This window comes from Phialemonium atrogriseum (assembly GCF_030411735.1).
Source record: "Phialemonium atrogriseum strain 8032-3 unplaced genomic scaffold QBC33scaffold_20, whole genome shotgun sequence".
NCBI classification, from domain to species: domain Eukaryota; kingdom Fungi; phylum Ascomycota; class Sordariomycetes; order Cephalothecales; family Cephalothecaceae; genus Phialemonium; species Phialemonium atrogriseum.
This window is the reverse complement of record NW_026848157.1, coordinates 221,846-245,481: the sequence shown is the minus strand read 5'-3', so window position 1 is coordinate 245,481 and position 23,636 is coordinate 221,846. Positions and strand designations below refer to the sequence as shown.

The 23,636-nt window shown below is 55.1% G+C and overlaps 9 protein-coding genes across 9 annotated transcripts; 5 read left to right on the top strand and 4 right to left on the bottom strand.

Moving 5' to 3' along the window:
- Positions 1–58: 58 nt before the first annotated feature.
- On the bottom strand, positions 59–1,579 carry QBC33DRAFT_175169 (Alpha/Beta hydrolase protein). Its single transcript, XM_060422382.1, has one exon. The coding sequence runs from the start codon at positions 1,412–1,414 to the stop codon at positions 377–379; it is 1,038 nt and encodes a 345-aa protein (XP_060281429.1). The 5' UTR covers positions 1,415–1,579; the 3' UTR covers positions 59–376.
- A 473-nt stretch (positions 1,580–2,052) lies between these two features.
- QBC33DRAFT_544924 (ankyrin repeat-containing domain protein) lies at positions 2,053–4,684 on the top strand. The gene is made up of 6 exons (XM_060428507.1): positions 2,053–3,214; positions 3,290–3,680; positions 3,758–4,012; positions 4,067–4,147; positions 4,206–4,235; positions 4,320–4,684. Exons 1-6 carry the CDS (start codon positions 2,079–2,081, stop codon positions 4,488–4,490), a joined length of 2,064 nt encoding a protein of 687 aa, XP_060281428.1. The 5' UTR covers positions 2,053–2,078; the 3' UTR covers positions 4,491–4,684.
- Positions 4,685–4,992: 308 nt separating this feature from the next.
- On the top strand, positions 4,993–5,505 carry QBC33DRAFT_561035 (peptidoglycan-binding LysM domain-protein; the record flags this gene model as incomplete). The annotated part of the gene is made up of 1 exon (XM_060430104.1): positions 4,993–5,505. The coding sequence occupies one exon, from the start codon at positions 4,993–4,995 to the stop codon at positions 5,503–5,505; it is 513 nt and encodes a 170-aa protein (XP_060281427.1).
- Positions 5,506–7,454: 1,949 nt separating this feature from the next.
- Positions 7,455–9,947, bottom strand: QBC33DRAFT_544916 (uncharacterized protein). Its single transcript, XM_060428506.1, has 6 exons — positions 9,280–9,947; positions 9,087–9,214; positions 8,922–9,021; positions 8,715–8,856; positions 8,430–8,638; positions 7,455–8,346 (listed from the first exon to the last, which is right to left on the bottom strand). Exons 1-6 carry the CDS (start codon positions 9,496–9,498, stop codon positions 7,789–7,791), a joined length of 1,356 nt encoding a protein of 451 aa, XP_060281426.1. The 5' UTR covers positions 9,499–9,947; the 3' UTR covers positions 7,455–7,788.
- A 346-nt stretch (positions 9,948–10,293) lies between these two features.
- On the top strand, positions 10,294–12,950 carry QBC33DRAFT_544914 (uncharacterized protein). Its single transcript, XM_060428505.1, has 4 exons — positions 10,294–10,555; positions 10,686–11,294; positions 11,375–11,449; positions 11,523–12,950. The coding sequence occupies exons 1-4, from the start codon at positions 10,522–10,524 to the stop codon at positions 12,620–12,622; spliced, it is 1,818 nt and encodes a 605-aa protein (XP_060281425.1). The 5' UTR covers positions 10,294–10,521; the 3' UTR covers positions 12,623–12,950.
- A 485-nt stretch (positions 12,951–13,435) lies between these two features.
- On the top strand, positions 13,436–15,297 carry QBC33DRAFT_544910 (P-loop containing nucleoside triphosphate hydrolase protein). The gene has a single exon (XM_060428504.1). The coding sequence runs from the start codon at positions 13,565–13,567 to the stop codon at positions 15,134–15,136; it is 1,572 nt and encodes a 523-aa protein (XP_060281424.1). The 5' UTR covers positions 13,436–13,564; the 3' UTR covers positions 15,137–15,297.
- A 1,176-nt stretch (positions 15,298–16,473) lies between these two features.
- On the bottom strand, positions 16,474–18,040 carry QBC33DRAFT_544909 (4-sulfomuconolactone hydrolase). The gene has a single exon (XM_060428503.1). It carries the CDS (start codon positions 17,734–17,736, stop codon positions 16,711–16,713), a length of 1,026 nt encoding a protein of 341 aa, XP_060281423.1. The 5' UTR covers positions 17,737–18,040; the 3' UTR covers positions 16,474–16,710.
- Positions 18,041–18,235: 195 nt separating this feature from the next.
- QBC33DRAFT_544908 (general substrate transporter) lies at positions 18,236–20,408 on the top strand. Its single transcript, XM_060428502.1, has 3 exons — positions 18,236–18,531; positions 18,608–19,030; positions 19,101–20,408. The coding sequence occupies exons 1-3, from the start codon at positions 18,465–18,467 to the stop codon at positions 20,174–20,176; spliced, it is 1,566 nt and encodes a 521-aa protein (XP_060281422.1). The 5' UTR covers positions 18,236–18,464; the 3' UTR covers positions 20,177–20,408.
- A 12-nt stretch (positions 20,409–20,420) lies between these two features.
- On the bottom strand, positions 20,421–23,353 carry QBC33DRAFT_593233 (uncharacterized protein). The gene is made up of 3 exons (XM_060431716.1): positions 22,945–23,353; positions 21,714–22,868; positions 20,421–21,634 (listed from the first exon to the last, which is right to left on the bottom strand). The coding sequence occupies exons 1-3, from the start codon at positions 23,230–23,232 to the stop codon at positions 20,561–20,563; spliced, it is 2,517 nt and encodes an 838-aa protein (XP_060281421.1). The 5' UTR covers positions 23,233–23,353; the 3' UTR covers positions 20,421–20,560.
- Between the last annotated feature and the right edge of the window lie 283 nt (positions 23,354–23,636).

The window sequence follows — 23,636 nt, the reverse complement described above, 5'->3', positions numbered from 1 at the left end:
ATCTTGCTATCTTGCATTGATCAATTTTCCGCAGTGAGTCACCCGGCAGAAGGCTCACTCACCTTCGTATGTGGATGGCTGCAGTGCGTTTGGCTTGACGCGACCATCCTTGGTAATGATGTCGAAGGCATGCCGTTCCGAAGACCATTCTCGACGCCCATTTAGTAGCCATTGTTCAGTTATAATACAGAAAGACCACACAACAAAAGTTCGGAGACGGAAACCAGGACTCGTATCATACATTACTAGAGTAGGGTTAAGACGATAATGCCTAGTGAGGAGGGTAGTCAAGTAATTACAGTACAAAGGTAGCTCCTGCCAACGAAGCACTCAAATGACTGGGTTGGCGAGGACATGAGGAGAGAGACAACAGACGCTACTGCGCTGCAGTGCCGTCCGAAGATTTTGCCGACGTCTCATCTGGGACGAGGTCAGACAGGATCTTGTCCAGATGATTGACTATGGTGAAATGCGTGTCGCCCTCAAACTCCTTGAGGACTCCATTCGGCAACCGCTCAGCCATGGACCGCACCCACCCAATCGGCGAGTTTGAGTCTTTCGTTCCGTGCCACAACAGGATCGGGTCGTAGGAAACGTCCTCCAACCTGAATCCCCAATCTTGCGACACCAGCTGTGCCTCTTGCACCATTCCCTTTGCGCCCTGCGCAAAGCCGTCGAACAAAGTGCGCAGTAGCCTTTCCCTTCGTTCCGCCGTCGACAGTTGTGCTTCCTCTTCCGCTGCTTCGTCCGGTTCCTCTTCTGCCGTTGCTGAGCCTTCCACTGCCGCTGCCGCAGCAGCTTCCTTCTTCTTTCGACTCGACTCTTCCAGAAAGCCGTCGATCCATCTCGTCACCATCCCAGTCGTCGCAACCCACCGAATCGCACCCATCAACGCGTCGGCCACGATCCTTACTCCGGCAGGCCAATACTGCGACGCCATGCCCAACGTCCACGACCCCATCGGAATGTGCTTCGTGCCCGGATCAAAGGATCCCATCCCGCCCATGATTCCCACAGCCGACATCGTCTCGCGCGGCAGCGCATGCGCGCACGCCAGCGCGTAGGGCGAGCCGCCAGACGTGCCCATGATGGCGAAGCGGCCCAGTTTCAGATGCGCCGCCAGGGCGCTGACGTCGGCGGGCCAGTCGGCGATGCGGCGGCGCGGCTGGAAGGTGGAGAGGCCGAACCCGGGCCGGTCGGGCGAGATGACCCGCAGGCGGCGGCGGCGGGCAATCTTGTCTAGGGCGAGGGCCTCGAGGCGCGAGACTGGAAAGCCGTGGAGGAAGAGGATGGGTCGGCCGGTCGAGTGGCCGTACTCGGCGTAGCCGAGGAGGCGGCCATCTGGGAGGGCCAGGGTTTGGCTGTCTCGCTCGCTTATGGAGCGGAGTAATGATCGAGTGGCTGCTGGCTTCATTGCTGCGTCTGTGGCTGGAGCATAGAGGATGTCTCGTGAGCAGAGATGGGCTTTAAGAAGGCGCTGAAGGTTCAATGTATGACTCTTCTTCGGTGGGGACTGTGCTGTGGACTCGCGCTGTTCACCCGGTTAGTCCCGTTGCTTGGCGTGCGTGAATTAGTGTACTCTAAAGTGAGCTAAGATTAGCCAAGTTGTAGATTAGCACTCTAACTAAACCTATTCTAGTTAGACACCAATTTCCCACCTGCCTCAGAACACCGTCACATTCAACGCAGTCGGATTTTGAAGCTATCGCCAACCTGGCCGCCGTGGCAATTGAAGATGCAACCACAGTGCCCGCATCTCCGGCCGTGGCCGTGGCCGGGGTTGTTGCTGAACCGGGTCGAAGGTGTCGGGGAGGATACCGAGCTCCAGAGGCATATTGCCCCCCACGGGTGTCTTGGTATTTGGCTGTGATTTGCCTGCATTGTTATAACAGTCCAACCCAACCAATAAGTACCAATTAATTACCCAACAAGACATGTGCTACTCCTTGCATAATCCTGGTCGCATGCAGTATGCCACGGCGCCACAAGGCAGCAATGCCACGTCTACGACTGCAGCATGCATTTTTCATCAACAGTACTCCACCCTTTTGACTTGGACAATCATCATACAACCCAAGATGGCCACATCGTTTGAGGAGCAAGGCTTTATTCGTGATAAAATTCGTCCTCTGCGAGAGGATGAGGACCCTAGTCACCTAAATCAGCTGTTGGTGGAGGCGATCAAGGGCCGTTACACGAAGTCTGTCAAGATTCTTTTGGACAATCGAAACGTAAACCCGAATCTCCCGGACGATGGTGGATCGACTCCAATCTTCCACACCACAGACCTCCGTGCCAATCCCCCCCGCAATCAGCCTTTGGACTTTGGGATGGAGGCCTTGACAGCGTTACTGGAAAGCAAGAAGGTGGACAAAAATCACCAAGATGAGAAAGGTCGGACTGTGCTCTCAGTTGCTGTAGAAAAAGAAAATCTACAGGTGGTAAAAATACTGCTGGGCTACTCAGACATCGACCTAAACCACAAAGACAAAAGCGGCCAGACCCCTCTCTCAAAGGCGGTAGAAAGTGGGAATGTTGAGATTGTGAAAGTCCTTCTGGAGAAACTGAAGGAAGTTGTCGATCTATTCAAGATTGACGAGGAAGGGGACGGGAAGGATGACCGGGTGCCACCTATTTCGCGGGCCCTCGAGACTGGAAATCCCGACATCACAGCTATGGCATTGAACATGATGGGAGAGCACCCACTCCGTCGTTTGGTCCACTTGGGGAGACTCAAATCAATCCAAGGTTCGCTCGATGCGATATCTAGAAAACCATCCCTACGAGGACTTCTCCACGAGAAGGACGAGCATGGCCGAACTGCATTGCATTTAGCTGTCGACCTTGGCTCCAAGGCCATCGCGGAAGAGCTTCTCAATCATAGAGCAGAGGTCAACGCCAAGGACAAAAAAGGAATAACCCCTCTGAACTTGGCAATGAAAAGTAAGCGGAGTGACAGAGGCGATACGATTGAACTACTACTCGGGCGTTCTGCCAGCCTTGACGCACTCAAAGCGGAAGCTTGGCGCGAGGCCATTCCGTCATGGTCCGGCGATGCCCTCCTGGTATTATCCGAGGAAGCAAGGCTGAAGGCTCCGCGACCAGCAAATAACCAGTGGGGACAGTCTCCTACGCCACCTCCACCGAAAAGATCTCACAAGATGGTCAGAAGCATGTCCGACGCTGGAAATTTCACAGTTGGAAAGAGGCTCGTGTGAGTCAAGTTACATCTGATTTATTTCCTACAGGGACATATTTGTGCCAACGTGCTAATTTAAACATTGGACAGCTTGTGCCTGGAGGGCAGCAGACTTCCAAGGCCACCCGCGCCTGAGCAGGCTCGTATCCGGGATCGGCGTTTATCAGAAATCGTGTACGACGATCTGGAGAAGTACATATTTGTGACAGCCACTGTACCGGGACCGGAGCTACTCCATGCGAAAGACCTGGCCAGTATTGAAACATCCCAGTGGAACAGGTGCGAGATCTTATGGACGAAGACAACGCCGCCTCCCACAGATGGCAAACCCCCGAAAACCGAACCTATCGAATTCTATAGCATGCTGCCATATGGGTGGGTCCCTTCTGACGGTACCGAGCTTTTCGGCCTCTTCCTAGACCACTTGAAAGACAGGTGGTTGGGCATTTGCAACATGGCCCGACAGTGCCTATCCAACAGGGTAATTGGACTTTCCTCCATTTATGCCATCTCTCTTGCATATCTATCCCCAATTCAGCACGCTGACTTTTCTTGCAGCGCGAAGCTCAGCTCAAAAACATGGGACAAGAACTGAAGTTCGTGCGCAAACTTGCAGAAGACGCTCGCAAATTGGCCGAGTTAAGGGGCTACTTCAGAGACCAAGTAAGCAGCGGGAGGAACGCTCTCGAGCAGCACGACACCCTCCCTGATGTTGAACCCGGTGTCAATATCAACAAGATGGCGGACTTTGCCAGGGCCGTCGAAGAGCAACTCAATGAACTGGATCAGATCGTCAGAGATCTATTACACTTGGTAAGTTGCACTCGCTGGAATGGTATAATCACACCATGACTGACCCGCCCCAAGGAATTCGCCTGGGTGGCTGTGAATGAGGCCCATCACTCCACGAGCCTCGCTACCAGCATAAAACGTCTCAGCTGGATCACGGTAGAATTGCATCCACGTATCGGAATGTAGACACCAACTGCTAATACCCACTAATTAGTTCATCTTCCTTCCCGTCATGTTCGCCTCGGTAAGCACTCAGGACCCTACCTATCCTCTTCAAGTCCATCTGATACATTGGACTTAATCACCTAACGAGTTGACCCTCACCAAGAGTCTGTTCGGCATGAACGTCGATATCCTCAGGGACAATCCAGACTGGAGATGGTTCCTTCTGTTTGCTGTGGTGTCGCTTATATTGGCGATCATTGGTTGGCTTGTTTTCAAGTATTCATGGGGTGCTATCTCAAGTCCACGGGCTAATCAACGATGGGATATTCCGTAGACAAAGACGCTGACCTGGAAAAGCCGTCTGGACGGGGATGATACGACTCCCCGGGTGGGGAAATTGTCTTTCCTCCGGCTACAATGGAAGTGTGATGGAGGAGAATATTTCACCAAATATCTAGAGGAAGTCAACGGTGTTAGGTAGCATGATAACGACAACATAAAAGGACCAAGACGGATGTTGGATGCCTAGTTATTTTATTTTATTTATTATTTATTATTATTATCATGGGGCATGGGGCGGCGAATGACCTGCCACGTGATGTCTTACTCAGCTGACGGAGCTGACGTATGACGTGTTTCGTCCCCTCAGTTGGATCTCGTATTCATCCATGGTGTCCGCCAAACTCTCTCCTCTATTCATTCTTCAATCCTGTACCCTTCACAAGCTTGGGTTATCAACTGTTCCTTCGACGCCGCCGCATTCCCCTTTTTTACGCTGCCTACCAAACCAACCGATTCCCTTCGTCGTTCCTCACTCAACCCCCACGACACCCACCATGTCCCGCTTCTCGCAATACGACACAGACGAAGAGCGCCTCCCAGAGGGCATGAGGCGAGTCGGCTACGACGCCGACACCCAAGTCCACACCTTCCAAGACGCCGACGGCAGCTACTGGGAGGGCGCCCCGGGATCCCAGTACGGCCGGCTGACCCGCGTCGGCGACGACGACAACCCCTCCTCCGACAACCAACCGTTCCTCGCATCCGACCAGCTCCAGCCAAAGGTCTCCTGGCGACACGAGATGATGCCGCTGCTCAACTTCGCCCTCCTCATTGGCCTGACTCTCGTTGTGCTCTTCTGGTTCCTCTACCGGGGCGCGGGGTCTGGCGGGAAGAAGGCCGAGGTTAGATGCGAGCCGGGTAGTGAGGTGTACACCATTAAGAGCGGGGATACGTGCTGGGCCATCGCCGAGGATAGGGGCATCAGCGTCGAGGATATACTTGGGTGGAACCCTAAACTTGTCTGTGACGCGCTGGCTGTGGGCTCTATGATTTGCCTTCCCGAGTGACGGCAGGGAGATCCACGGGATGCCGACACGGATACACACATGAGCGCACAAACAAGAACTCTCAGCCAAATCGCAGAGTCTGTTCCCACCCCTCCAAGCGGAACTCGTCGCCGGCGTCAGCGCTGAAGATCTCGGCCCGCCGGTGCCATCACGAAGGTGCTGTACGTGACGACGCGGAGCTTGGCCACGAAGAGCGGGGACGTTGCCGTCCGGTCCGCGGCTGACGGGGTGGACTCTGTCTTGTTGGCTCTGCGGATGTTGGTGGCGAGGGTGGAAGAGGCAGAGGGCTGGAAAACACACATACGCGAGTCGGAGGCGTCCTCCGACATTAGACCGGCCAACTCTCGGAACATGTATTCGCTCTACGAGTCCGAGACCTTTCATGCAGGATTAGATGCGAGTCTGAAACAGACGAGGGAGAGGGTTGGGATCAGGGGTGGGGTTCACACCCTGTAGAAGAATAGTTGCTGCAGGTCAACAGTGTATGTAATTGCATCCTGTAATGAACGCAATGAGTTGGACTACGTGGTGGCCAAAGATCTTGAAGTCGTTCACCGGGGCCCGGGACGAAGCGGGCTGGATCAAGGCTCGCCGATGGACCCACATCTTATTGTCGGTGGTGAAGATGCCTCGGCACTCCTCCGCCTCAGGGGCCCCGTCCCAAAGTCGCAGAATTGGAGGGACATACTAGATGAGTCTCGGTTACACGTGTTGACAGTAGTCCGGAAGTAGGGATTGGTTGTAACGATGCGGCCGTTCGCAGCATGCCAGGTTGAGGGAGCCACATACTGCAAGACAGGTACACTCGAGGAGCCGCAGGCAAGCACATGTGATCGATTTCTTTACCTTGTGATACCAGGGTTTAACGAGGACGAATACGGCTATTGATCATCTCTGTGTGAAAATTTTCTTCTGGACCTTTCTCGTTATCAAGGGATCTGCAGGGAATCAACAAAGGTGTGGGAAGTTCCCTGACACTGTAGGCGCAGGTAAGTAGTGGCTGCTCTTTTCGTCAATCATCCACCCTCATCCCCTGCTGGCTGGTAGGATTAGCTCTTGCGTGGTGGTTTCAGGAGGCTAGCTAACCCGATACGCATAGGAAGCCTGTTTCACACAAGACACAAAATTCGATCCATACAGAAACCCCCACGCGGGATTCCCACGGTCTGCCTATACATTCGTACGCAGTCGCAGCTTTCGGGAGCCCCGTTTCCAATGACTGCGCCACTGAGCTATATACACAATGCCACCACGGGTACGCAGCCCAGGAGAGATCATCGTGTCGGTGAGCTTCCAATCGGACCCCCGTCAGGAATCTCCAGCATTGTCACAGCGGCAGAACGAGATCATCGCCGTGGCTAGGGAACTGGGCGGCACCGGCGACAGGTAATTAGAGCATCGTCTGCTCTAGGACCGAGGACCTGTGTTGGGCCGAGGGCGATCAGAGCGACGAGGTAATAGTAGGTAGTTGTCGTGTTCATCAACCGTGCCTTCGTCGGGAAGGGCAGGGCTGGTATTTCCCCGTCTGTGATAACGAATTCTTGGGGATCAAGGGGCTGGCTGCTTATCGGGATGCTGCGGCCATGTGCTGAGGTGACTCGATGGTACCTATGTAACACGGGATTTTGATGGTGGGTGCTGGGAGACTACTACACGTGTACGGAAGTAGAGTTACTTGTATGTGGTATTTGCGCTAGTAAGGGACTAATGCAGAGGCGTTCTAAAAAGGTAGTGGACCAAGCTTTTCTTGGGCTGGAGTTGGGGCTAGGGTTAGGACGTGGGTTAGTTAGCGCAAACCCCCTGAAAGTGGCACGAGTGGTATGGCGTGTGTTTTCTGGGGCTTAACAGGGGGGTTCAAACTTCTGCACGACACAACAGTAGGAGGAATAATTATATGATGAATCTTGACAATTTGAAAGAAGACGCTTTGTCCAGAGTATAGTGGAAAATTGACTGGACTTATCAGATTGGGTCAAGGAAGTACAGTAGGTATGTACAAGTACATTGAAATTTCGTCAAAAATGACCATAGAGCGCCAAGACGACTCCGCGGGAGCCAAATCCGAACGTACCATCCCTTGTCGCGCCAAGTCTAGTCAGGCCTTCGATAATGATACAAGCGTGTAATCCGTACAGTGCCGTAAAATAAACGGCGCGGAAAATCCCACCTTGCCTGTCCCTTCCGCCTTTTGGCCTTTTGTTCCCCCCAAGTCCGTGGTTTTTCTTTTTTTACACCCACTCATGTCCGTGGAAGTGGTCTCCACCCCGTCTTACGTGTTTCATTTTAGATCTGATTGCCCGCGTGAAAACTCGTCCTATGCGGACCCCTGGCAAACGCGAAATGGCCTTGCACGGGCAGGCTCTCCTCGTCGGCCGGCATGGTGCCCCGGCGGTCTGTTGATTTCCTGGTCCTCTCCTCGCGCACCACAGCGATTTCGACGCACTTCCGGATGTTCTTGTCGTTGCCGCCATTGTTGTTGTTATTGCTGCTCGGCGGGTTCCCCGAGTCCGACTCGCTCCACGTCTTGATATCGTGCATGTGGATCCCGTTCTCCACCATGCGCTCCTCGCTCTCGCTAAAGGTCACGTTGGTGAGGGGGTTCGCTGTGGGAGGGCCGCGGCCCCGCCAGCTCTGGCCGCCGCTACCGCCGAAGGTGCGCGTGTCCTTGGGCGTGCCGTCCAGCTTGTGGGTCGAGCGCTTGGAGGTGAGGAGAGAGCCGAAGATCGGGACCAGGAAGGTCTTGACGAGTGGGAAGATCAGAGGCAGGTTGGTCGTAACCACGGCGACGAAGGTCTCCCGCACCGCCCATGAGCCGGCTAGCTGGGCGCCATTGACGGGATCCTGGGACACGCCGAGACCATGTCAGCGGACATTACGGCACGGTGGGACACACACACACGCACGCACGCACCAGGGGAACTCACAGTGACGATCAGTACACAGCGCAGGATGGCGCAAATGATGACAAAGAGCCCTCCGCTGAACAAGATTATCAAGCCTACTTTCTTGGCGGGCTTGAGGCTGGACTGCCAGAGCATGGGAACGGGTATGGACAGTAAATAAAAGTCCGTGACGACGTTGCAGGAGAGGTAGGTCCAGATGACCTGGTTGGACACGGCCGGTTGGCAGATATCTAACAAAAAAGGTAGAGCGGATCAGGTTAGCAGGTTGCGGGTCTCTTCTCTCGGAGGTTGACGGGGAAAACCCACTCCCAGGATCCGGGAAGATCTGCCAGTATTTGTGGATGGGACGGCATGCGAGGAAGAGGTTCATCACGATAATAATCCAGGTCGCGATGAGCAAGGCAAAGCCAATATAGATGCGGATCCGGTAGCTACGAGGCAGGCCCGACTGTTGGGGGGAATTCAGCAATCAGCTGGAGCAACAGAGGGACCATGTGTGGCAGAGATGCATACCGTCAACCGCATGTAAAACACCAGCAGAGACGTCTTGAGTGCCCAAAGCAGCATCAAGTAGCTCGACCACCCAGCGACCTGGATCTTGGAACCAATGGCCCTACATGGAAGGGAGGTTGGCGTTCGTTCAAATCCTCTGATGTCCGAGTAGATCTAGATACATACCTGAGTCGGTACTCTTCGCTGTCTGGGGATAGCGCAGCCCGTTGTTCGTCAGTCATGCCATTGTTGGCAAGCCCATGGGCCACCGCGCCCACAGAGTACGCAAGGCCAGTCTCGATGGCGTAGAATGTCTGCGTGGACCCCTGATCAGCCCGGCAAAATCTCCCACAGACACCGGAAGGGAGCCTAGACTAACCACTCCGAGCCAGACGAGGTAATCGTCGGCTTGAAGGCCTCTGATGCCGATACTCCTGACCCGAGCATACGTCCTGAGCGTGGTGACGAGGATTCCAACGCCGAGGAGCGTCCACGCCTCGATCGTAAACTGGTTCATGGCGGCCTGCGCCGCAGCTTGCGCCGCAGCTTGCGCCGCAGCAACCGCGGCGGGGTCAGGCGGAGGGCCGGTGGAATTCATGATGGCGATGGGATGCCGCTGTTGAGAGACTCAACTTGCGGACATGGAAAGCGAGAAAACCCATTGCTAAGCGAGGGTGATCTCGTCTCCCTTTGTACGCATACTGTACGAACTGGGGGAACAATTGCGTGCTGCATCGATCGAGACTGCTCGCTCGTTCTTGCCCCTTTGCACAATGACACCCCGGTTTCGATATGATCCGACATTCGGCATGAAGGCAGGTGGATAACTGCGGGTACACGGGGCAGAACCCTAGTTATGTGATGTGTCGCACGTAGTCTGTATGTACATAGTGTACACTACACCAAGAACACAGGTTCTGGGGAAAAGTTAGCGGCAGGCTTCAGGGGGCTTTACGGAGTTCAGCTGGGGTGACAGCCGGGGTGTAGAGCGAATAGCAGCAAGTGGTAGAAACGTTGCGCAGTCGGAAGTGACGTTGGAAACTTGGAAACGTCGAGGAAAAAGTACCTCACACATTGCATATGCACTGCGTAAACAAAAGCACACACGGGGGGTCGAGTCACCACGCTAATGAACTGCAACGTGCCGCGCCCCACAGCTGTTGGCTGCACGGACAGGGAGCTCGGGTTCCCACCCGGGCATACCAGGTCTCTACAATGGGAGTGCGGGAATTTTCGCATTACCAATGTAAACTGGAGGAGATAACCCCTCCCCTTGCTCACCAGCAAGTACGGAGGACAGAAGCTGCATCTGATCATTGCCGAGGCAGAGTTGCAATTCCATCCCGGATAGGTTTGCTAATCCGTAAACGAGGCACATGCAACTTGGTTCACCGTTGAACTGGGGGGGGGGGTGGGGGTTCCGGCCACCGGGATGCAGTGGTGCCATCCCCGGGAATGCAAGCTTTCTTCTGGCTTGGGAAATTGCTGCCGCAGCCTTCAGGGGGGGACTCTTAAGGGCCGATCCTAATCGTTGCTTTTCCACTTTTAGCTTGACCAAGCAGCAAAGTCTGGATCCGATAGAAACACAAACCGGAAATCAGTACCAGTGCAGTAAGGCACAATGGAGACGCTCGACTGCGCGGTTGTCGGCGCTGGTAAGCATGTTCCCCGCACCCCAAGTGCCTCCCAATCAAGGACCAAAACCAGAAGAAAAAAAGGAGGAAAGAAAGAACAAAACACAGAAAATTCGAGAAACGGCACATGCTGATAAGCAGTTCTCGGCAGGATGGTACGGCTTGGCTGCCGCAAAGCAGTATCACTGCACACATCCAGAGGCATCCCTGGCTGTGTTCGAGTCTCAAGCGTCGCTGGGCGGCACATGGGCCGACCATCGCATGTACCCGGATTTGAAGAGCAACAACCTCCTTGGGACATATGAGTACCCCGACTTTCCCATGGACACCGCCTCGTTCGGGGTCAAGACCGACGAACACATTCCCGGCACGGTTATCAATACCTATCTCAAGGAGTATGCGGCCAAGTTCGGGATCGCAGACTTGGTCCGCCTCCAGACCAAGGTCCTCGTGGCGGAGCACCAGGACACGGCCGAGGGCGGCTGGATCTTGACCATCGCGGACTCGGAGCAACGCGAGACCAAGCTCTTTGCGCGCCGCCTCGTCATTGCCACGGGGCTGACTTCGGAGGCCTTCATGCCGCACTTTGACGGCCAAGAGTCCTTCGGCGGGAGCATATTCCACAGCAAGCACTTTATGCAGCACGCCGACACTTTGCAGACAGCAAAGTCTGTGACTGTGTTTGGAGCCACAAAGTCCGCCTGGGATGCCGTTTACTCGTACGCCACGGCTGGTGTGAAGGTGAACTGGGTTATCCGGTGTATGTTTCCTTTGTTTTTTTTTGGGGGGCATGCCCCCCTTGCAGAGTGCAATAGTTGGGGCTGACTTTGAAAACAACAGCATCTGGACATGGCCCTTGTTGGATGGCACCGCCATACGTGACGCCTCTCAAAAAGTGGATTGAGAAGCTCGCGAGTAAGCACTTTGCGACCCCTGGTCTCACCTCTACCCTTCCCTTCCCCCAGCTCTGACCCCATATGGTGCGCAGATATACGTTTCTTGACGTGGTTTAGCCCCTGCGTGTGGGGTGAGGTCGATGGCTACGTCGGCACCCGCAATTTCCTCCACGGCACCGCAGTCGGGCGGGCCATGGTCAACGCCTTCTGGAACATCCTGGGTGGAGACGTCATGACCCTCAACGCGTACGACAAGCACCCGGAGACGGCCAAACTCAAGCCGTGGATTCCGGCCATGTTCACAGGAACCAGCTTCAGCATCCTCAACTACGACACCGACTTTTTTGAGCTCGCCAAGGGCGACAAGGTCGCCATCCACGTGGGCGAGATTGACCACCTCAGCCCGGGCAAGGTCCACCTCGCCGACGGCACCGAGTTCGAGTCAGACGCCCTCCTTGCTAACACGGGCTGGAAGCACGTCCCGCCCATGAAATTCCTCCCCGAGGGAATCGACAAGGAGCTCGGCCTCCCGCACACGCCAACCTCGGAAAGCGGCAGCGCCCCCCCGGACGAAGACCTCGCCAACCAGCAGGATCTCATCGACCAAGCCGACAAGGAGATCTTCTCCCGCTTCCCGCGTCTCAAGGACCAACCCGTATGGAACAAGCACTACGTACCCCTAACCGACCAAAAGGGCATCGACAGCACCGACGCCGTCACCCCCTGCACCCCCCTGACCCCCTTTATGCTCCACCACTTCCTCGTCCCGCCCTCGGAGCGCCTCCTCCGCGCCCGCGACATCGCCTTCGTCGGCATGGTGTCTAACTTCAGCAACGTCCTGACCGCCCATCTGCAAGGCCTCTGGGTCGCCGCCTACTTCTCGGGTCGCCTCGCCGTCGACCCTGCCGCCGCTGTCGGCGACGACGAGGCTATGCGGAAGCTGAGGTACGAGACGGTGCTGCACAATCGGTTCGGCAGGTGGAGGTACCCCATCGACTGGGCTAGCAAGTGCCCGAGCTTCATATTCGACGCCGTGCCGTATCTTGATCTGCTGCTGCGGGATCTCGGGCTGGAGGTGCATCGGAAGGGGGGGTTCGTGGCGGAGATGTGGTATCCGTATGGCCCGGAGGATTATCGCGGCATTAATGATGAGTGGCTGGCCAAGTATGGTGGTGACAAGCCTGCCCCCTGAATTACTGATGTTGCTGCTGTTATGCGTTATCCTTGATGGGATTTATTTAGGGAGCCGAGCGTCTCATGGCAAAGGAGGAGGGGGTGGTTGTCGCTTGCATTGAGTCGAATACCCTGCTCTGCGAAGCTGTGCAGCGTGTCGGCGTGCCGTTTTCCTCTGATATTTTGTATTTTTCTTGCGATGCGTAATCAATGTACTCGTCTAGGTATCAGCCCCGACTTGTTCATGGGACCCTGATATTGACTTTTGGGAGAGAAAAAAAAATGGGAACCGCCAATTGCGAACATTTGGTCTCACAACTCATACGGCAGCACATTCAAGCACGAGGCAAGTCAGCAGCACTCTTCAAAATTCGGTTGTAAGACGCATTGAAATTAGGCTGGAGAGACTGCATATCGCCCTATCCTCAGCCATCCGTCCACGGCTACACCCACCCCTCCGTAACCCCGTGGCAGATCTCATCAGCAAGAACCACACTGCTGCCTATGAGCACACACCATCGCCGCCAATCAAAAAGCGGCTCACAGGTGACCTCACAAGCGGCACAGCATGAGGTTCGAAAATTAAGTTACGTAAATCAGAACCTATCACTCGGTCATGTGAGTGTTGCCTAATCGAGCTCTTGGGAGACACGGGAAGATTGAGTCAGGCGGCCATCGGGATGAAGCTCGCTTTGGTGACCGTGGCGTCATTCCCGATCCTTCGAGCCGCCGACAGCCAATGAGTTCGGCAGCCTCGTCGTTGGTTCCCCGCAGCCGAACGGTGTTCTATATAAGCTGTAAGAATCCGTTGGCCAGGTGAGTGCTCGAACTTCCCAAAACTTCCTCCCCTTTTGTCCTTTTCGTGGTTGACCCGTCTTATTGCTCCAGAGTTTTCCAAGCATTGCTACAGCTTCACCATTCGCACACGTTCGTACCGCCAAAAATCTCGGTTCAAGACACCATGTTCGAGGACGCCGATCACGGAAGGGCCTACGAGCTCTGGCTGCAGCACAACAATATGCAGCAGACCAACACGGAGCTCGTGGTGCTCGACTTCCTCCGCACCACCTATCCGAACCACCATGTCACAGTTAGCAACCCATCGAAATGCGACCTCCTCGGCTTCGCCGCTGCTGGATTCGCAACGGCGACGCAGAAAGACAATTGCTTAGACCACGCTGTCCGCACATACAAGGCGCCTGGGTACAGACTGGAGAAGGACGCAGGCAAGGTCGAAGACGATCTCCATTTTGGCTCCTGGCTGTACAGCTGGAACGACGACGACTATCTCGTCTACCAAGCCGAGTACCAGGACCGCTGGGCGCGCGACATCAAGTTGCTCTACGTCTTGCACCCGTTCGAGCCGGAGAAGCGCCACAACGCCGCCACGGATGCCTTACTCCTGGAGGCCGGGAAGTGGACCAGGGAGCTCCACGGCGAGATCTACGTCTTCGACAACGCCGAGTGGAAGAAATCCAAGGGGCTCTGGAAGAGCGTCCAGGGCGCGTCGTGGGAGGACGTGATCCTCGACGCCGACATGAAGGCTGGCCTGATCGCAGACGTGCAGGACTTCTTTGACGCGCAGGAGGCCTACCGCTCCATGAATGTTCCGTGGAAGCGCGGCGTGATCCTCCACGGCGTGCCCGGAAACGGCAAGACCATCTCCATAAAGGCGCTGATCAACTCGCTGGCTGGGCGCGAGGACCCCGTTCCCTCGCTGTATGTCAAATCTCTCGATGCCTGCGCCGGGCCCAAGTGGTCGATCCAGGAGATATTCAAGAAGGCAAGGACTATGGCTCCATGCCTTCTCATCTTCGAGGACCTCGATAGCATGGTCACCCCCAAGACTCGCAGCTACTTCCTCAACGAAGTTGACGGCTTGGAGTCCAACGAGGGTATCCTCATGATCGGGTCGACGAACCATCTCGACCACTTGGACCCGGCCATCACCAAGCGACCTAGCCGCTTCGATCGCAAGTACCACTTCAAGCTTCCGGACGAGAATGCACGCAGCGCGTACAGCCAGTACTGGTGCAACAAGTTTGCCAGTTCCGAGAAGGTCGACTTCCCCGAAACAATCTGCCCGCTCATTGCCAAGATGACTCCTGGCTTCAGCTTTGCGTACCTGCAGGAGCTGTTCGTTGCGTCGCTGCTGACTCTAGCCCGGGGAACCTACGACGAATCGGACCAAGACGAAGTGCCCCAGAGCAGCGGCGACGACAGCTCCAGTTCCGGCTGGGACGCCGTCACTGCCGAGAAAGAGGACAAGGGCGAGACGGCGGAGGCGGTGAAGGGACCGACTGAGGAAGCAAAGGCCGCTCCTCCTAAGGCGAAGATGGTCATGCCCCAGGTCGAGATCCCGGACATTTTGCAGGGCAATGTCCTTCTTCGGATCGTCAAGAAGCAGGCGTCCACGCTGATGGAAGAGATGGACAACACTGATGGTGTGCCGGCAAAGAAAGAATTGGCCTGTGATGATGTGGGAGAACCGCCGATATTCTCCCCTGCTTGGCTTGCTCTCCGGGCCCGTTGAGCATGGTGGCGGCAAAGAATGTACCTTACCTTGTCTTTGCAATGACTTTGTGGCAGGATATTGTGGACGGTCAACGTAGAGTAGGGTACATGTTATTTGGTTTATTTATCAACCTCTAAATAATGAAGTGATGTTCACATGTACCGCGCACCAAACTCGGCCGATATGGTCACACATTGTAGTCTACAGCGTCGTCATAGCTACCTAACCGACGCTGCTAACACCATGTTCTGTTTTCTATATAGTATTAACTGCCTACTTTGGTTTTCGTCAGCCGGCAAGAAATCATCGGCTTCCCCTGAGTGATGTACAGAACCAATACACGACGCACCCTGTTCTCTCTCAGCAAGTCACCACCAACGATTTCTTAGGTCTCAATTATCATATGTCGCCACCTCCATTCGGTGCCTAGATATTTTTTCGAGCAAAACGAGCGAGGGAAAGCCTCTGGAGTAAAAATGGGAGGAAGATTGAAAGCAAGGAAAAGAGAAGGGGGAATAGGGAGAGGGAAGGAAAAGAGGAAAAGAGGAAAAGAGGAAAAGAGGAAAAGAGGGAAAGAGGGAAAGAGGGAAAGAGGGAAAGAGGGAAAAGGCAGCGCTATCTTGGGGTCAGGGGGAAAGTGATAAATCGCACGAAACCATTCGTTCCTTGGGTCTGGAGAACCGGGGCATAGCCCGCTCGATAGACATAACAGTAGAGATGCTCAACAGATGGAGCTTGGTGGGGAGAACGGTCAGGAAGCTACTGCGTAAACTATCGAACAAGTCCCACATACACGAGGTTTCTAGTAATAAGAACAGCCATGTACCTACAATGATGTAGCCTCGGGCCGCCCTTGCTATGCCACTCGCTATGAACTTGGTTGCAACCAGAGCGTTGCCTATGTATCTTCCGGATCAGTCACTTTGACATCAACATGCCGAGACGGAAGGGCTTTCCTTCTACCGCACATATTTCTATTCTTATTTAGTTCATTCGCCTCTAGAAGCACGCTTTGTGTCGGCATCCTGCCATCTCTCAGTATCCTCATTTATCGGCGTTCGGGGTCTATTGTCCCCTCGGTCAACCTCCGATGAGGCCTGGGTTTACGTATGGGGACACTGGACTTGGCAGAAACAACATGGATCCTTTTCCTCCTTTTTTTGTTGTTGACGCAGAAGAACAGCGGCGTCACGGAAGTTGACCGAGAGGCTCAAAAAACTCTTAACGGCCCCGTCTCGCAGTAGCTCCGGCACCTAGCACAGTGCAGCAACATCGGTGGGGCTTCATTTCACAAGCGGGTTATCTAATGGAATAAGGCAGCGGAAAGAGAAATGTGTGGGTTTCTGATGGTGCTAGTTCTGAATTCTGAGATTAATTATTGCGCGGCATCAAATACGTGGTGCACTAAGTAATTGGTACGCATCAAGAGCATATGTGGGATCTGAAGCTATTCAGGTGTCTTGGCAATTCCCTCATGGTCCACATCCGACGGATATGCGATACATGGTGAGAAACAGTAGATTCCCAATACAAAAATACTCGTAATGCATCATAATACAGCACTTGTCTATAGTGCTAAATGAACCAAACTTTCACCCCGTTGTGACACCCCACAAATCCTCGGCATTCCCTCTGCACAACCTCCCAAGCAGCTCCTCGTCATCCCCACACCAGTCCAGCACTGTCTCCATCCACGGCCTGATATCCAACCCTTCAAACCTAGTATGTGGCCAGTCGGTCGCAAAGACCACGCGGCTTAATCCTTTCAACCTGATGACCTCTCGCGCAACCGGCTCGAGATCGCTGTAGTCCTCCAGCTGGCTCACGCGATACGGTGCGGATAGTTTAACAAACGTGCGGCCTTCCTCCAGCAGGCCGACCAACGACTTGAAACCCGGCATCTCGTAAGGATCCGTGCAATTTGAGGAGTCGCCCAGGGACGGATGCCCGATGTGGTCGATGCACAACCGCACGTCGAGGCTCGGGACAATCGGCGCAAGGTGCTCGAGCAGGGCCATGGGCACATACACCTGGACCACCCAATCCAGCGGCCTCACAGCTTCCGCATACTGGTGCAAGCGGTCTGCGAGCTCCCTCGGTTCGGCCGACCGGCCGGTCGACTGGATGTTCACCCGGACACCCCTGACGCCCATCTCGTGCCATTCCCGGAGCTGCTCCGCCGACGTCGCTTCCGGGTCGAAGGAGACGACACCCCTTCCACGGCGTGGGCCCAGCTCCCTCAACGCGTCTAGGAGACACGAGTTGTCGTGGCCGTATATCGAGGGCTGGACGAGGACGATGTTGTCGATCCCGACCGATGACTCAAACTCCAGGGCATCCTCGAGGGTGTACCGGCCGGGACAATAGGCGGCGCCGGGGACTAGGGCGTATTTGGTTGGGTCTAACACGTGCATGTGCGAGTCCCAGGAACCGCGCGGTATTCGCTGGGCGAGTGTGCGCTTCTTCCCCTGATTGCCCTGCTGTATGTCCGAGGACATTCGGGGTGTTGTTTTCCCATGCTCCGTGGACAGTCGGAGGAAGCGCCGAATGAGAGCGATGGCTCGCCGAAATTCCCGGAGAAGATAGCTGCGAGCTGCGAGGAGTTGCTCTCGTCGCATCTTGGGGTGGCCGGGGGTGTTGACCGACCTAGTGGAGGAAGAAGGAATAATTAAAGGAGGGCTTGACGTCTGGCCTGGGACGGAATTGAGGGAGTCGTGGATGAGGGGAATTTGTGTGCGTGACTTTCGAATTGGATATATTGCCCCGCGGCAACCTCCCGAGTCGCCAAGGGCCGGCGTTCTGCATGAATGAGTGGATCATATGTCACCGTGATAACTCGAATTACCAGCAGTTGATGAAGAGACTCGACGACAATTCTTGTGGGCCCAGACAGACCCCTTCGCCTGTGTCACTTGGCTACCGTGTGAAAAGTGTGAAAAGTGTGAAAAATGTGCGGCGCCGCATCGCCGGCTTTTATTTAGGGAGGTAGCGAAGTGGCAAGTGGAACTGTGATAGGCTAGACTCGGCCAACTTCCGATGTAGCGCCGACACCAGCTGACGGCCTCTTGTCCGTAGGGTCGCTCCTGGGGGGAAAACTGGAGACAATCCGTGGGGGTTGCTGATTCTTCGCGGGGAGGCCAAACACAGGTCGTGGGAAAATTCTCGAATTATTGTCTTCCCCACGCCCAACCCCATGTTGCTGGCGCTATTGAGACTCTAGGTTGAGTCGTAAGGATATATTTAAAGCCTGGGGACATTCCTTGAGACGTTGCTAGGTTGCTTTACATTTTGCTGGAGAATCAGGGCAACTCGACTCACCTCAGAATCTGTCCACCAGACAGCAATCATGCCGAACTGGAACTTCTACTACATCTTCACCATCGTGGTCATTGCCGCCGGGTCCATTCCCAAAGGTGAGCTTCCCCCTTTTTCCCACAGCACATCTTGTTGGATCACCCGAGCTAGAAAGAAATTCTTCCCTCTCTCCAGGTTACGATGAAGGCGGTTTCAGCGCGGCAACAGGCCTAAAGTCCTTCCTGACGGATTTCGGCCTGACAAAAGACCAGTGGACGGGCAGCGCAGCCGATCTAGCTTCGCGGAAAGCCAACATCTCGTCCTTTGGCGTCCTCGGCGCCGCCATCGGCGCCATTCTCGCCCTCGGTGTGACAGACCGTATCGGGCGCCTGCGGACATGGCAACTCTTCACGGTGGTGTGGATGACGGGCTTCTTCATGGTCACCTTCTCGTCGGGCATCCTCGGCCTAATGCTGTTTGCACGGATATGGGGCGGACTGGGAGCCGGCGGGCTCACTGTCGTGGCGCCACTGTATCTGTCTGAGATTGCGCCGGCCAAGTCCCGAGGCATGGTCGTGTCCATCTACATGGTTATCCTACTCTCGTTTCTCATGTTGGGTAATTATGACTTGTTCCTCTTACCAATTCACCATCCAATCTTGCGGCTAATAAGAGACTACTCTTCCAGGTTTCTTCATCAACTACGCTGCCAACAAGACTATGCCGGCAACCCCAGCGCAGTATCGCCTTGTCATGGGTATTCCTCTGATCCCCGTCGGAATCACACTAGTCGCCTCGTTCTTTCTCAGCGATACCCCTCGCTGGTTAGCATCCCAAGACCGCAGCGAGGAGGCTCTCGCAGTGCTAGCACGACTACGCAACGCCGACCCGACCGACCGCGAGGTGGAGAAGGAGTTTGCCGAGATCCACGAGCAGCTCCGCGGGAAGCACGAGGTTCTCTCCGGCACGACGACGTGGACCATCGTCAAGGAGATCGCCACCACCCCGACCTACAGGGAGCGCTTCCTCTTGGGCGCCGTCATGCAGACCATCGCCCAGTGGAGCGGCGGGAACGGCATCACGTACTACATTCCCCAGATTTTCGAGTACGCCGGCGTGCAGGGCGGCAACCTGTCCCTGATCACCTCGGGCGCGTACGGCGCCGTCAAGCTGGTCTTCACCATGGTCTTCACGTGGGGCATGGTCGACGTCATCGGCCGGAGGCGGTGCTTCATGACGGGCCTGTTCCTGCAGTGCATCACCCACGTGTACATGGCTATCTACATGGCCATCTGGATCGACTCGGAGAACAAGTCCGCCTCCGACGCCGCCATCGCCTCCGTCTTCGTCTACGCCGTCGGATGGAGCGTGGGCCTCTGCACGGTCCAGTACCTCTACGGCACCGAGATCTACCCGACCCGCATCCGCAGCGTGTGCTACGCCGCAAACATGACACTGCATTGGTTCTTCCAGTTTGCCGTCGTCCGCGTTACCCCCAACATGTTTGTCAGCCTCGACATCTGGGGCGCATACGTCTTCTGGGCGTGCATCTGCGCTGCTGGCTTGGTCGTTCTCGGCTTGTGGGTGCCTGAGACAAAGGGCGTGCCCATGGAGCGCATGACGGAGCTGTTTGCCGGTCCCTGGTATATGGGGTGGAGGGCCAGGGTCGACCCGGACAGCCACACTGTGCCGCTGGATAAACTGGATTCGACGGAGAAGGGCGTGGTAACCGACGTATATGATCGGAAGGTGGCAGAAGCATAAGCGTTGCCAAAGACTGCTAGTACTATAATTTATTGCACATACCTAGAGGCCTCTTTACTCTTTTCACCTCGAGAAGTAAGCTGATTCTTGTCTTCTGACGCCCTCCTTGCCGGAATCATGGGTGGAATAGAGGCTGAAATAGCAAAGAATAACTCTATATCCAGCAGCGAGCCTTCTTCGAAATTGTCTCATATTGGGGTGTAGGTCCTTTCTTCATACAGGTAATTACAGTACACAAGCTGTCGCATATTTCTAGTCCCCGAAGATTCCGCCACCGCCTAGGGTGTGGCCCCGACTCATCGCAAATGTCACACGTAACCTGAGCGTGCACATAGGCCACTTTTGTCCAAAGTATTCCTATTTATTCCCCTCTGTGTAGCTTAGCTAATTAGTTTTTGGAGCACTAACCAAGTTCAACTCTTGCTCCTCAAGCTCTACAGCCTTGCTCTCGTCATAGCTCCCTACAGGCTTCGCCTCTCGGTGTAGAAACCCCTTGACGTCCTTGTATGGATCTGGTCTGAACCAGATATAGTAGACTGCAAACGCAGCGAGCATGACCCCTGCAATAACTGCGCCGATAGGACCGCATGCCGACACGGCCGTGGCATATCCCAGCACCTGGAAGGTAATAGCGCCGACCGCAACCAGCGCCGAGGCGATGCTGAGCCCAAACTGTACCCAGGAGTAGATGATGAGTGCCTGGTCGCGGTCGTTTGGATGCACCTCGCCGGCCGCCTTGGCGTCTCTGTACGCGGTGAAGATGCCGATAATGGCGAGGACGGCGCCGAAGGTTCTGAGGACGTTCTTGAGGCTGCCAAACAGCGTGGTCGTGAACCGTTTGCCGAAGCTGGCCAGGTTCTGAGATAGCTTGATCATCATCGAGTTAAGCACCGTGGCGAGCTTCCGCTGTGCCAGAATCAGGCTGATGACTTTGTAAAGGAACTTGCCCGCTTTCTTGACGAGCTTGAAGGTCAGCGCCAGCCCGGCGGTGATCTCCATGGCGACCTTTCTCCCCACTTCTGCGCCCTCCTTGCTTGCTTTTGAGCCGCTGGTGGCCGCTAGCCGGCTGCTCTCCACGAGAAGCACAGCATAGGCGGCGCCGTGCACGGAGGCCTCGACGATCTTGGTATATGAAACTTTTGCGTACCACTCGCCGACATCCTGAGAGCCCGAGTCGGGGGCGGGAGTTAGTGGCTTAAGTCCGTCAGCTTGCATGCACTTCTTCAGGGCTTCCTCGTCCTGGAGAGCCACCACGAGCATGCCAACTGTGCGATCTACTGGGGCGCCGGGCGGCAAGCGAATGCGCCAGTACTTTTCCAGGTGAGCGGCAAGCGCTGATGTTGGGTCTGCGGCTTTGCTGAGGATTTGGATTGCTTCTTGTCGGATGCAAGAGTCGACCGCCTTGTTGTAGAGCTCTCCTCCGCTGTCCATGTCGCTCGGGGCCGCACCGCCAAATGCCTGTGACTCACGGTTAGCATCCTGCTATCCTCCTGCCTGACTTCTAGGCAGCCATGTCGATCGCTGAAATACAACCTACCCGCTTGGTGCTCTCAACTAGGTCCTTGTTCACCAGTTGTGCATGAGCCAGCGCCAGCTGGGCCTGGGAGGTGAGGTACTCCGTGACCTCGCCAATGTCCAATTGGTCCCTGACCTCCTTGGGGCTCGCTTGCTTGAGCACGGAGAGCTTGTTTCCCCACAGAAGGACCTCCTGATTTGCTGTGACGGCGTTTTTATTCGTGTTTTGGAGTGGGTCAATGAGCGTGTGTACCCAGCGATTGCAATGCTCCGGGGAGACCAGCAACGACGAGAAGCATTTGAACCAGTAGACGGGGTGCTTGAGGAACTTGTCCCACTCCGGGAAGCGCAGTTTGTAGCCCTCGAGGTAGCAGCGCATGGATGCCTCCTGGAACTGGCTCTGCAGGCGAATAATGAGCTCGGCGTCTTTGGTTCTATCCCAGCCGTACTCGACGACGGGATCGGGCTTGCCGTCAGTCGGTGGTGCAAATGAGGTCATCATACTCATGAAAGTCTTCCACTTGTAGGTGATGTGCTTGACAAGGGTCTGGTCAAACTCGGTCTGGAACCCCACGGAGGACCCCTTTGAGATTTTGGGGTTAATTTGGTGAATTTTCTTGAGCTGTTCCGCAATGAGGTGCACTGCAGCTCGCTTGAAGTAGTCGCGGCTGTCAGCCAGGATGGAGCTCTCAGCTGGGCTCAGCGGGGGCTGGTTCGGAAACAGGGTCCTCTTCGTCTCGTCGTCGAGTGCATGCACCGTGATCTTTTGCATTACCTCGTCACCCTTCAGTTGGGCCAGGTCTGTGCCTCGCGGGATGTCCTTTCCTTCGTTCTTCCAGGCCAACGGCGAGATGTCCCTCAGCTCTTGCAGCGTGCCCTCAAGCCCGGCGGGTTTGGGCAAGCTGATCTCGGTCACTTCACGATCCACTTTTCCTTTGCTGATACACTGGCCGGTCCACTCGTAGTCGATGCCCTGCCAATTCATGGTGCCCTCGAACTTGGCAGCCTGATTTCCAAAGTCGGTGACAGTGATGTCGAATGTGTAGTCTGACTTGACAGGATCTCGCAGCTTGATGAAGCGCGTGGTGCGCGAGTACCCGGGGCCTTCGTAAACAACGTGGACACAGTCGGAGATGTCGTGCTCCACAGTTCCCCGTCCGGGCGGTTTGTAGTAGGCCTAGAAATCCTCAACAAAAACTTCAAGTTTTATAGACTTATTCCCAAGGAGGGGCACAATTGTCACAATAACTTACCTCTGGATATAAGATGTCCATTGGGGTCTTGGTTCCAAGACCAAGGATGCCCCAGCTCTGTCCCTCGTCTTCCCGATCATTTGGGTTCTTCGCATTGGTCTGGAACACAGAGACGGACACCGATGCTACTGTGGTGTTGTCGATGTAGCCCAAGATGCTTGACTTAGCCGTCTTGTCTGCGTTGACGGACGGCCGCTGCGATGGCCAGGTGTCGGTAGGTGAGCTCATCTTGACTGGTATGGCCTCTCGTTGCTGCCCAGAACAGAAGATTGCTGGCCTTTCGTCCATAAATGGGAGAAACAGTTCTCGGACATGGCGAAATGCAGCACCGCTTCCTGTTTCCTATTTGGTGATACCTATTGTTAGCTGTGCACAATATTCGCTGTTCAACAGCTGAGCAATAATAAGCCATCCAATAAAAAAGCCTGGGGAAACGAAGCTGTGAAAAGGCGCGCATGCAGCTCACCAATAATTAGTTCTATTGAGCACGCAGGTGGCCAATCGACTGGTTCTAGAACGCAAGCCTCTGTGCATGAAAAATGCCTCCATGCAGCTGAAACGCATCCTTAGCTTTGCACGACTTCCGCTACGCCTGGATGCAGAAAGTCTTGCCTATAATTAAGCAATAGTTCTAAATTACAACCGAGGTGCATGGAACGTATCCACTCCCGAGGTCTAGGTCTGGCACACAG

Coding starts and splice junctions, on each gene's coding strand:
- QBC33DRAFT_544916 (XM_060428506.1), bottom strand. CDS start 9,498: ATGAATTCCACCGGCCCTCCGCCTGACCCCGCCGCGGTTGCTGCGGCG. Junction 9,022..9,086: donor AGCGAAGAGTACCGACTCAG/GTATGTATCTAG, acceptor CCTTCCATGTAG/GGCCATTGGTTCCAAGATCC. Junction 8,347..8,429: donor GCTGTGTACTGATCGTCACT/GTGAGTTCCCCT, acceptor GGCGTGTCCCAG/GATCCCGTCAATGGCGCCCA.
- QBC33DRAFT_544908 (XM_060428502.1), top strand. CDS start 18,465: ATGCCGAACTGGAACTTCTACTACATCTTCACCATCGTGGTCATTGCC. Junction 18,532..18,607: donor CGCCGGGTCCATTCCCAAAG/GTGAGCTTCCCC, acceptor CCCTCTCTCCAG/GTTACGATGAAGGCGGTTTC. Junction 19,031..19,100: donor ACTCTCGTTTCTCATGTTGG/GTAATTATGACT, acceptor CTACTCTTCCAG/GTTTCTTCATCAACTACGCT.
- QBC33DRAFT_544910 (XM_060428504.1), top strand. CDS start 13,565: ATGTTCGAGGACGCCGATCACGGAAGGGCCTACGAGCTCTGGCTGCAG.
- QBC33DRAFT_544909 (XM_060428503.1), bottom strand. CDS start 17,736: ATGCGACGAGAGCAACTCCTCGCAGCTCGCAGCTATCTTCTCCGGGAA.
- QBC33DRAFT_175169 (XM_060422382.1), bottom strand. CDS start 1,414: ATGAAGCCAGCAGCCACTCGATCATTACTCCGCTCCATAAGCGAGCGA.
- QBC33DRAFT_544914 (XM_060428505.1), top strand. CDS start 10,522: ATGGAGACGCTCGACTGCGCGGTTGTCGGCGCTG. Junction 11,295..11,374: donor GGTGAACTGGGTTATCCGGT/GTATGTTTCCTT, acceptor TGAAAACAACAG/CATCTGGACATGGCCCTTGT. Junction 11,450..11,522: donor GTGGATTGAGAAGCTCGCGA/GTAAGCACTTTG, acceptor TATGGTGCGCAG/ATATACGTTTCTTGACGTGG.
- QBC33DRAFT_593233 (XM_060431716.1), bottom strand. CDS start 23,232: ATGGACGAAAGGCCAGCAATCTTCTGTTCTGGGCAGCAACGAGAGGCC. Junction 22,869..22,944: donor TGGACATCTTATATCCAGAG/GTAAGTTATTGT, acceptor GAGGATTTCTAG/GCCTACTACAAACCGCCCGG. Junction 21,635..21,713: donor TAGTTGAGAGCACCAAGCGG/GTAGGTTGTATT, acceptor CGTGAGTCACAG/GCATTTGGCGGTGCGGCCCC.
- QBC33DRAFT_544924 (XM_060428507.1), top strand. CDS start 2,079: ATGGCCACATCGTTTGAGGAGCAAGGCTTTATTCGTGATAAAATTCGT. Junction 3,215..3,289: donor ACAGTTGGAAAGAGGCTCGT/GTGAGTCAAGTT, acceptor AACATTGGACAG/CTTGTGCCTGGAGGGCAGCA. Junction 3,681..3,757: donor GACAGTGCCTATCCAACAGG/GTAATTGGACTT, acceptor CTTTTCTTGCAG/CGCGAAGCTCAGCTCAAAAA.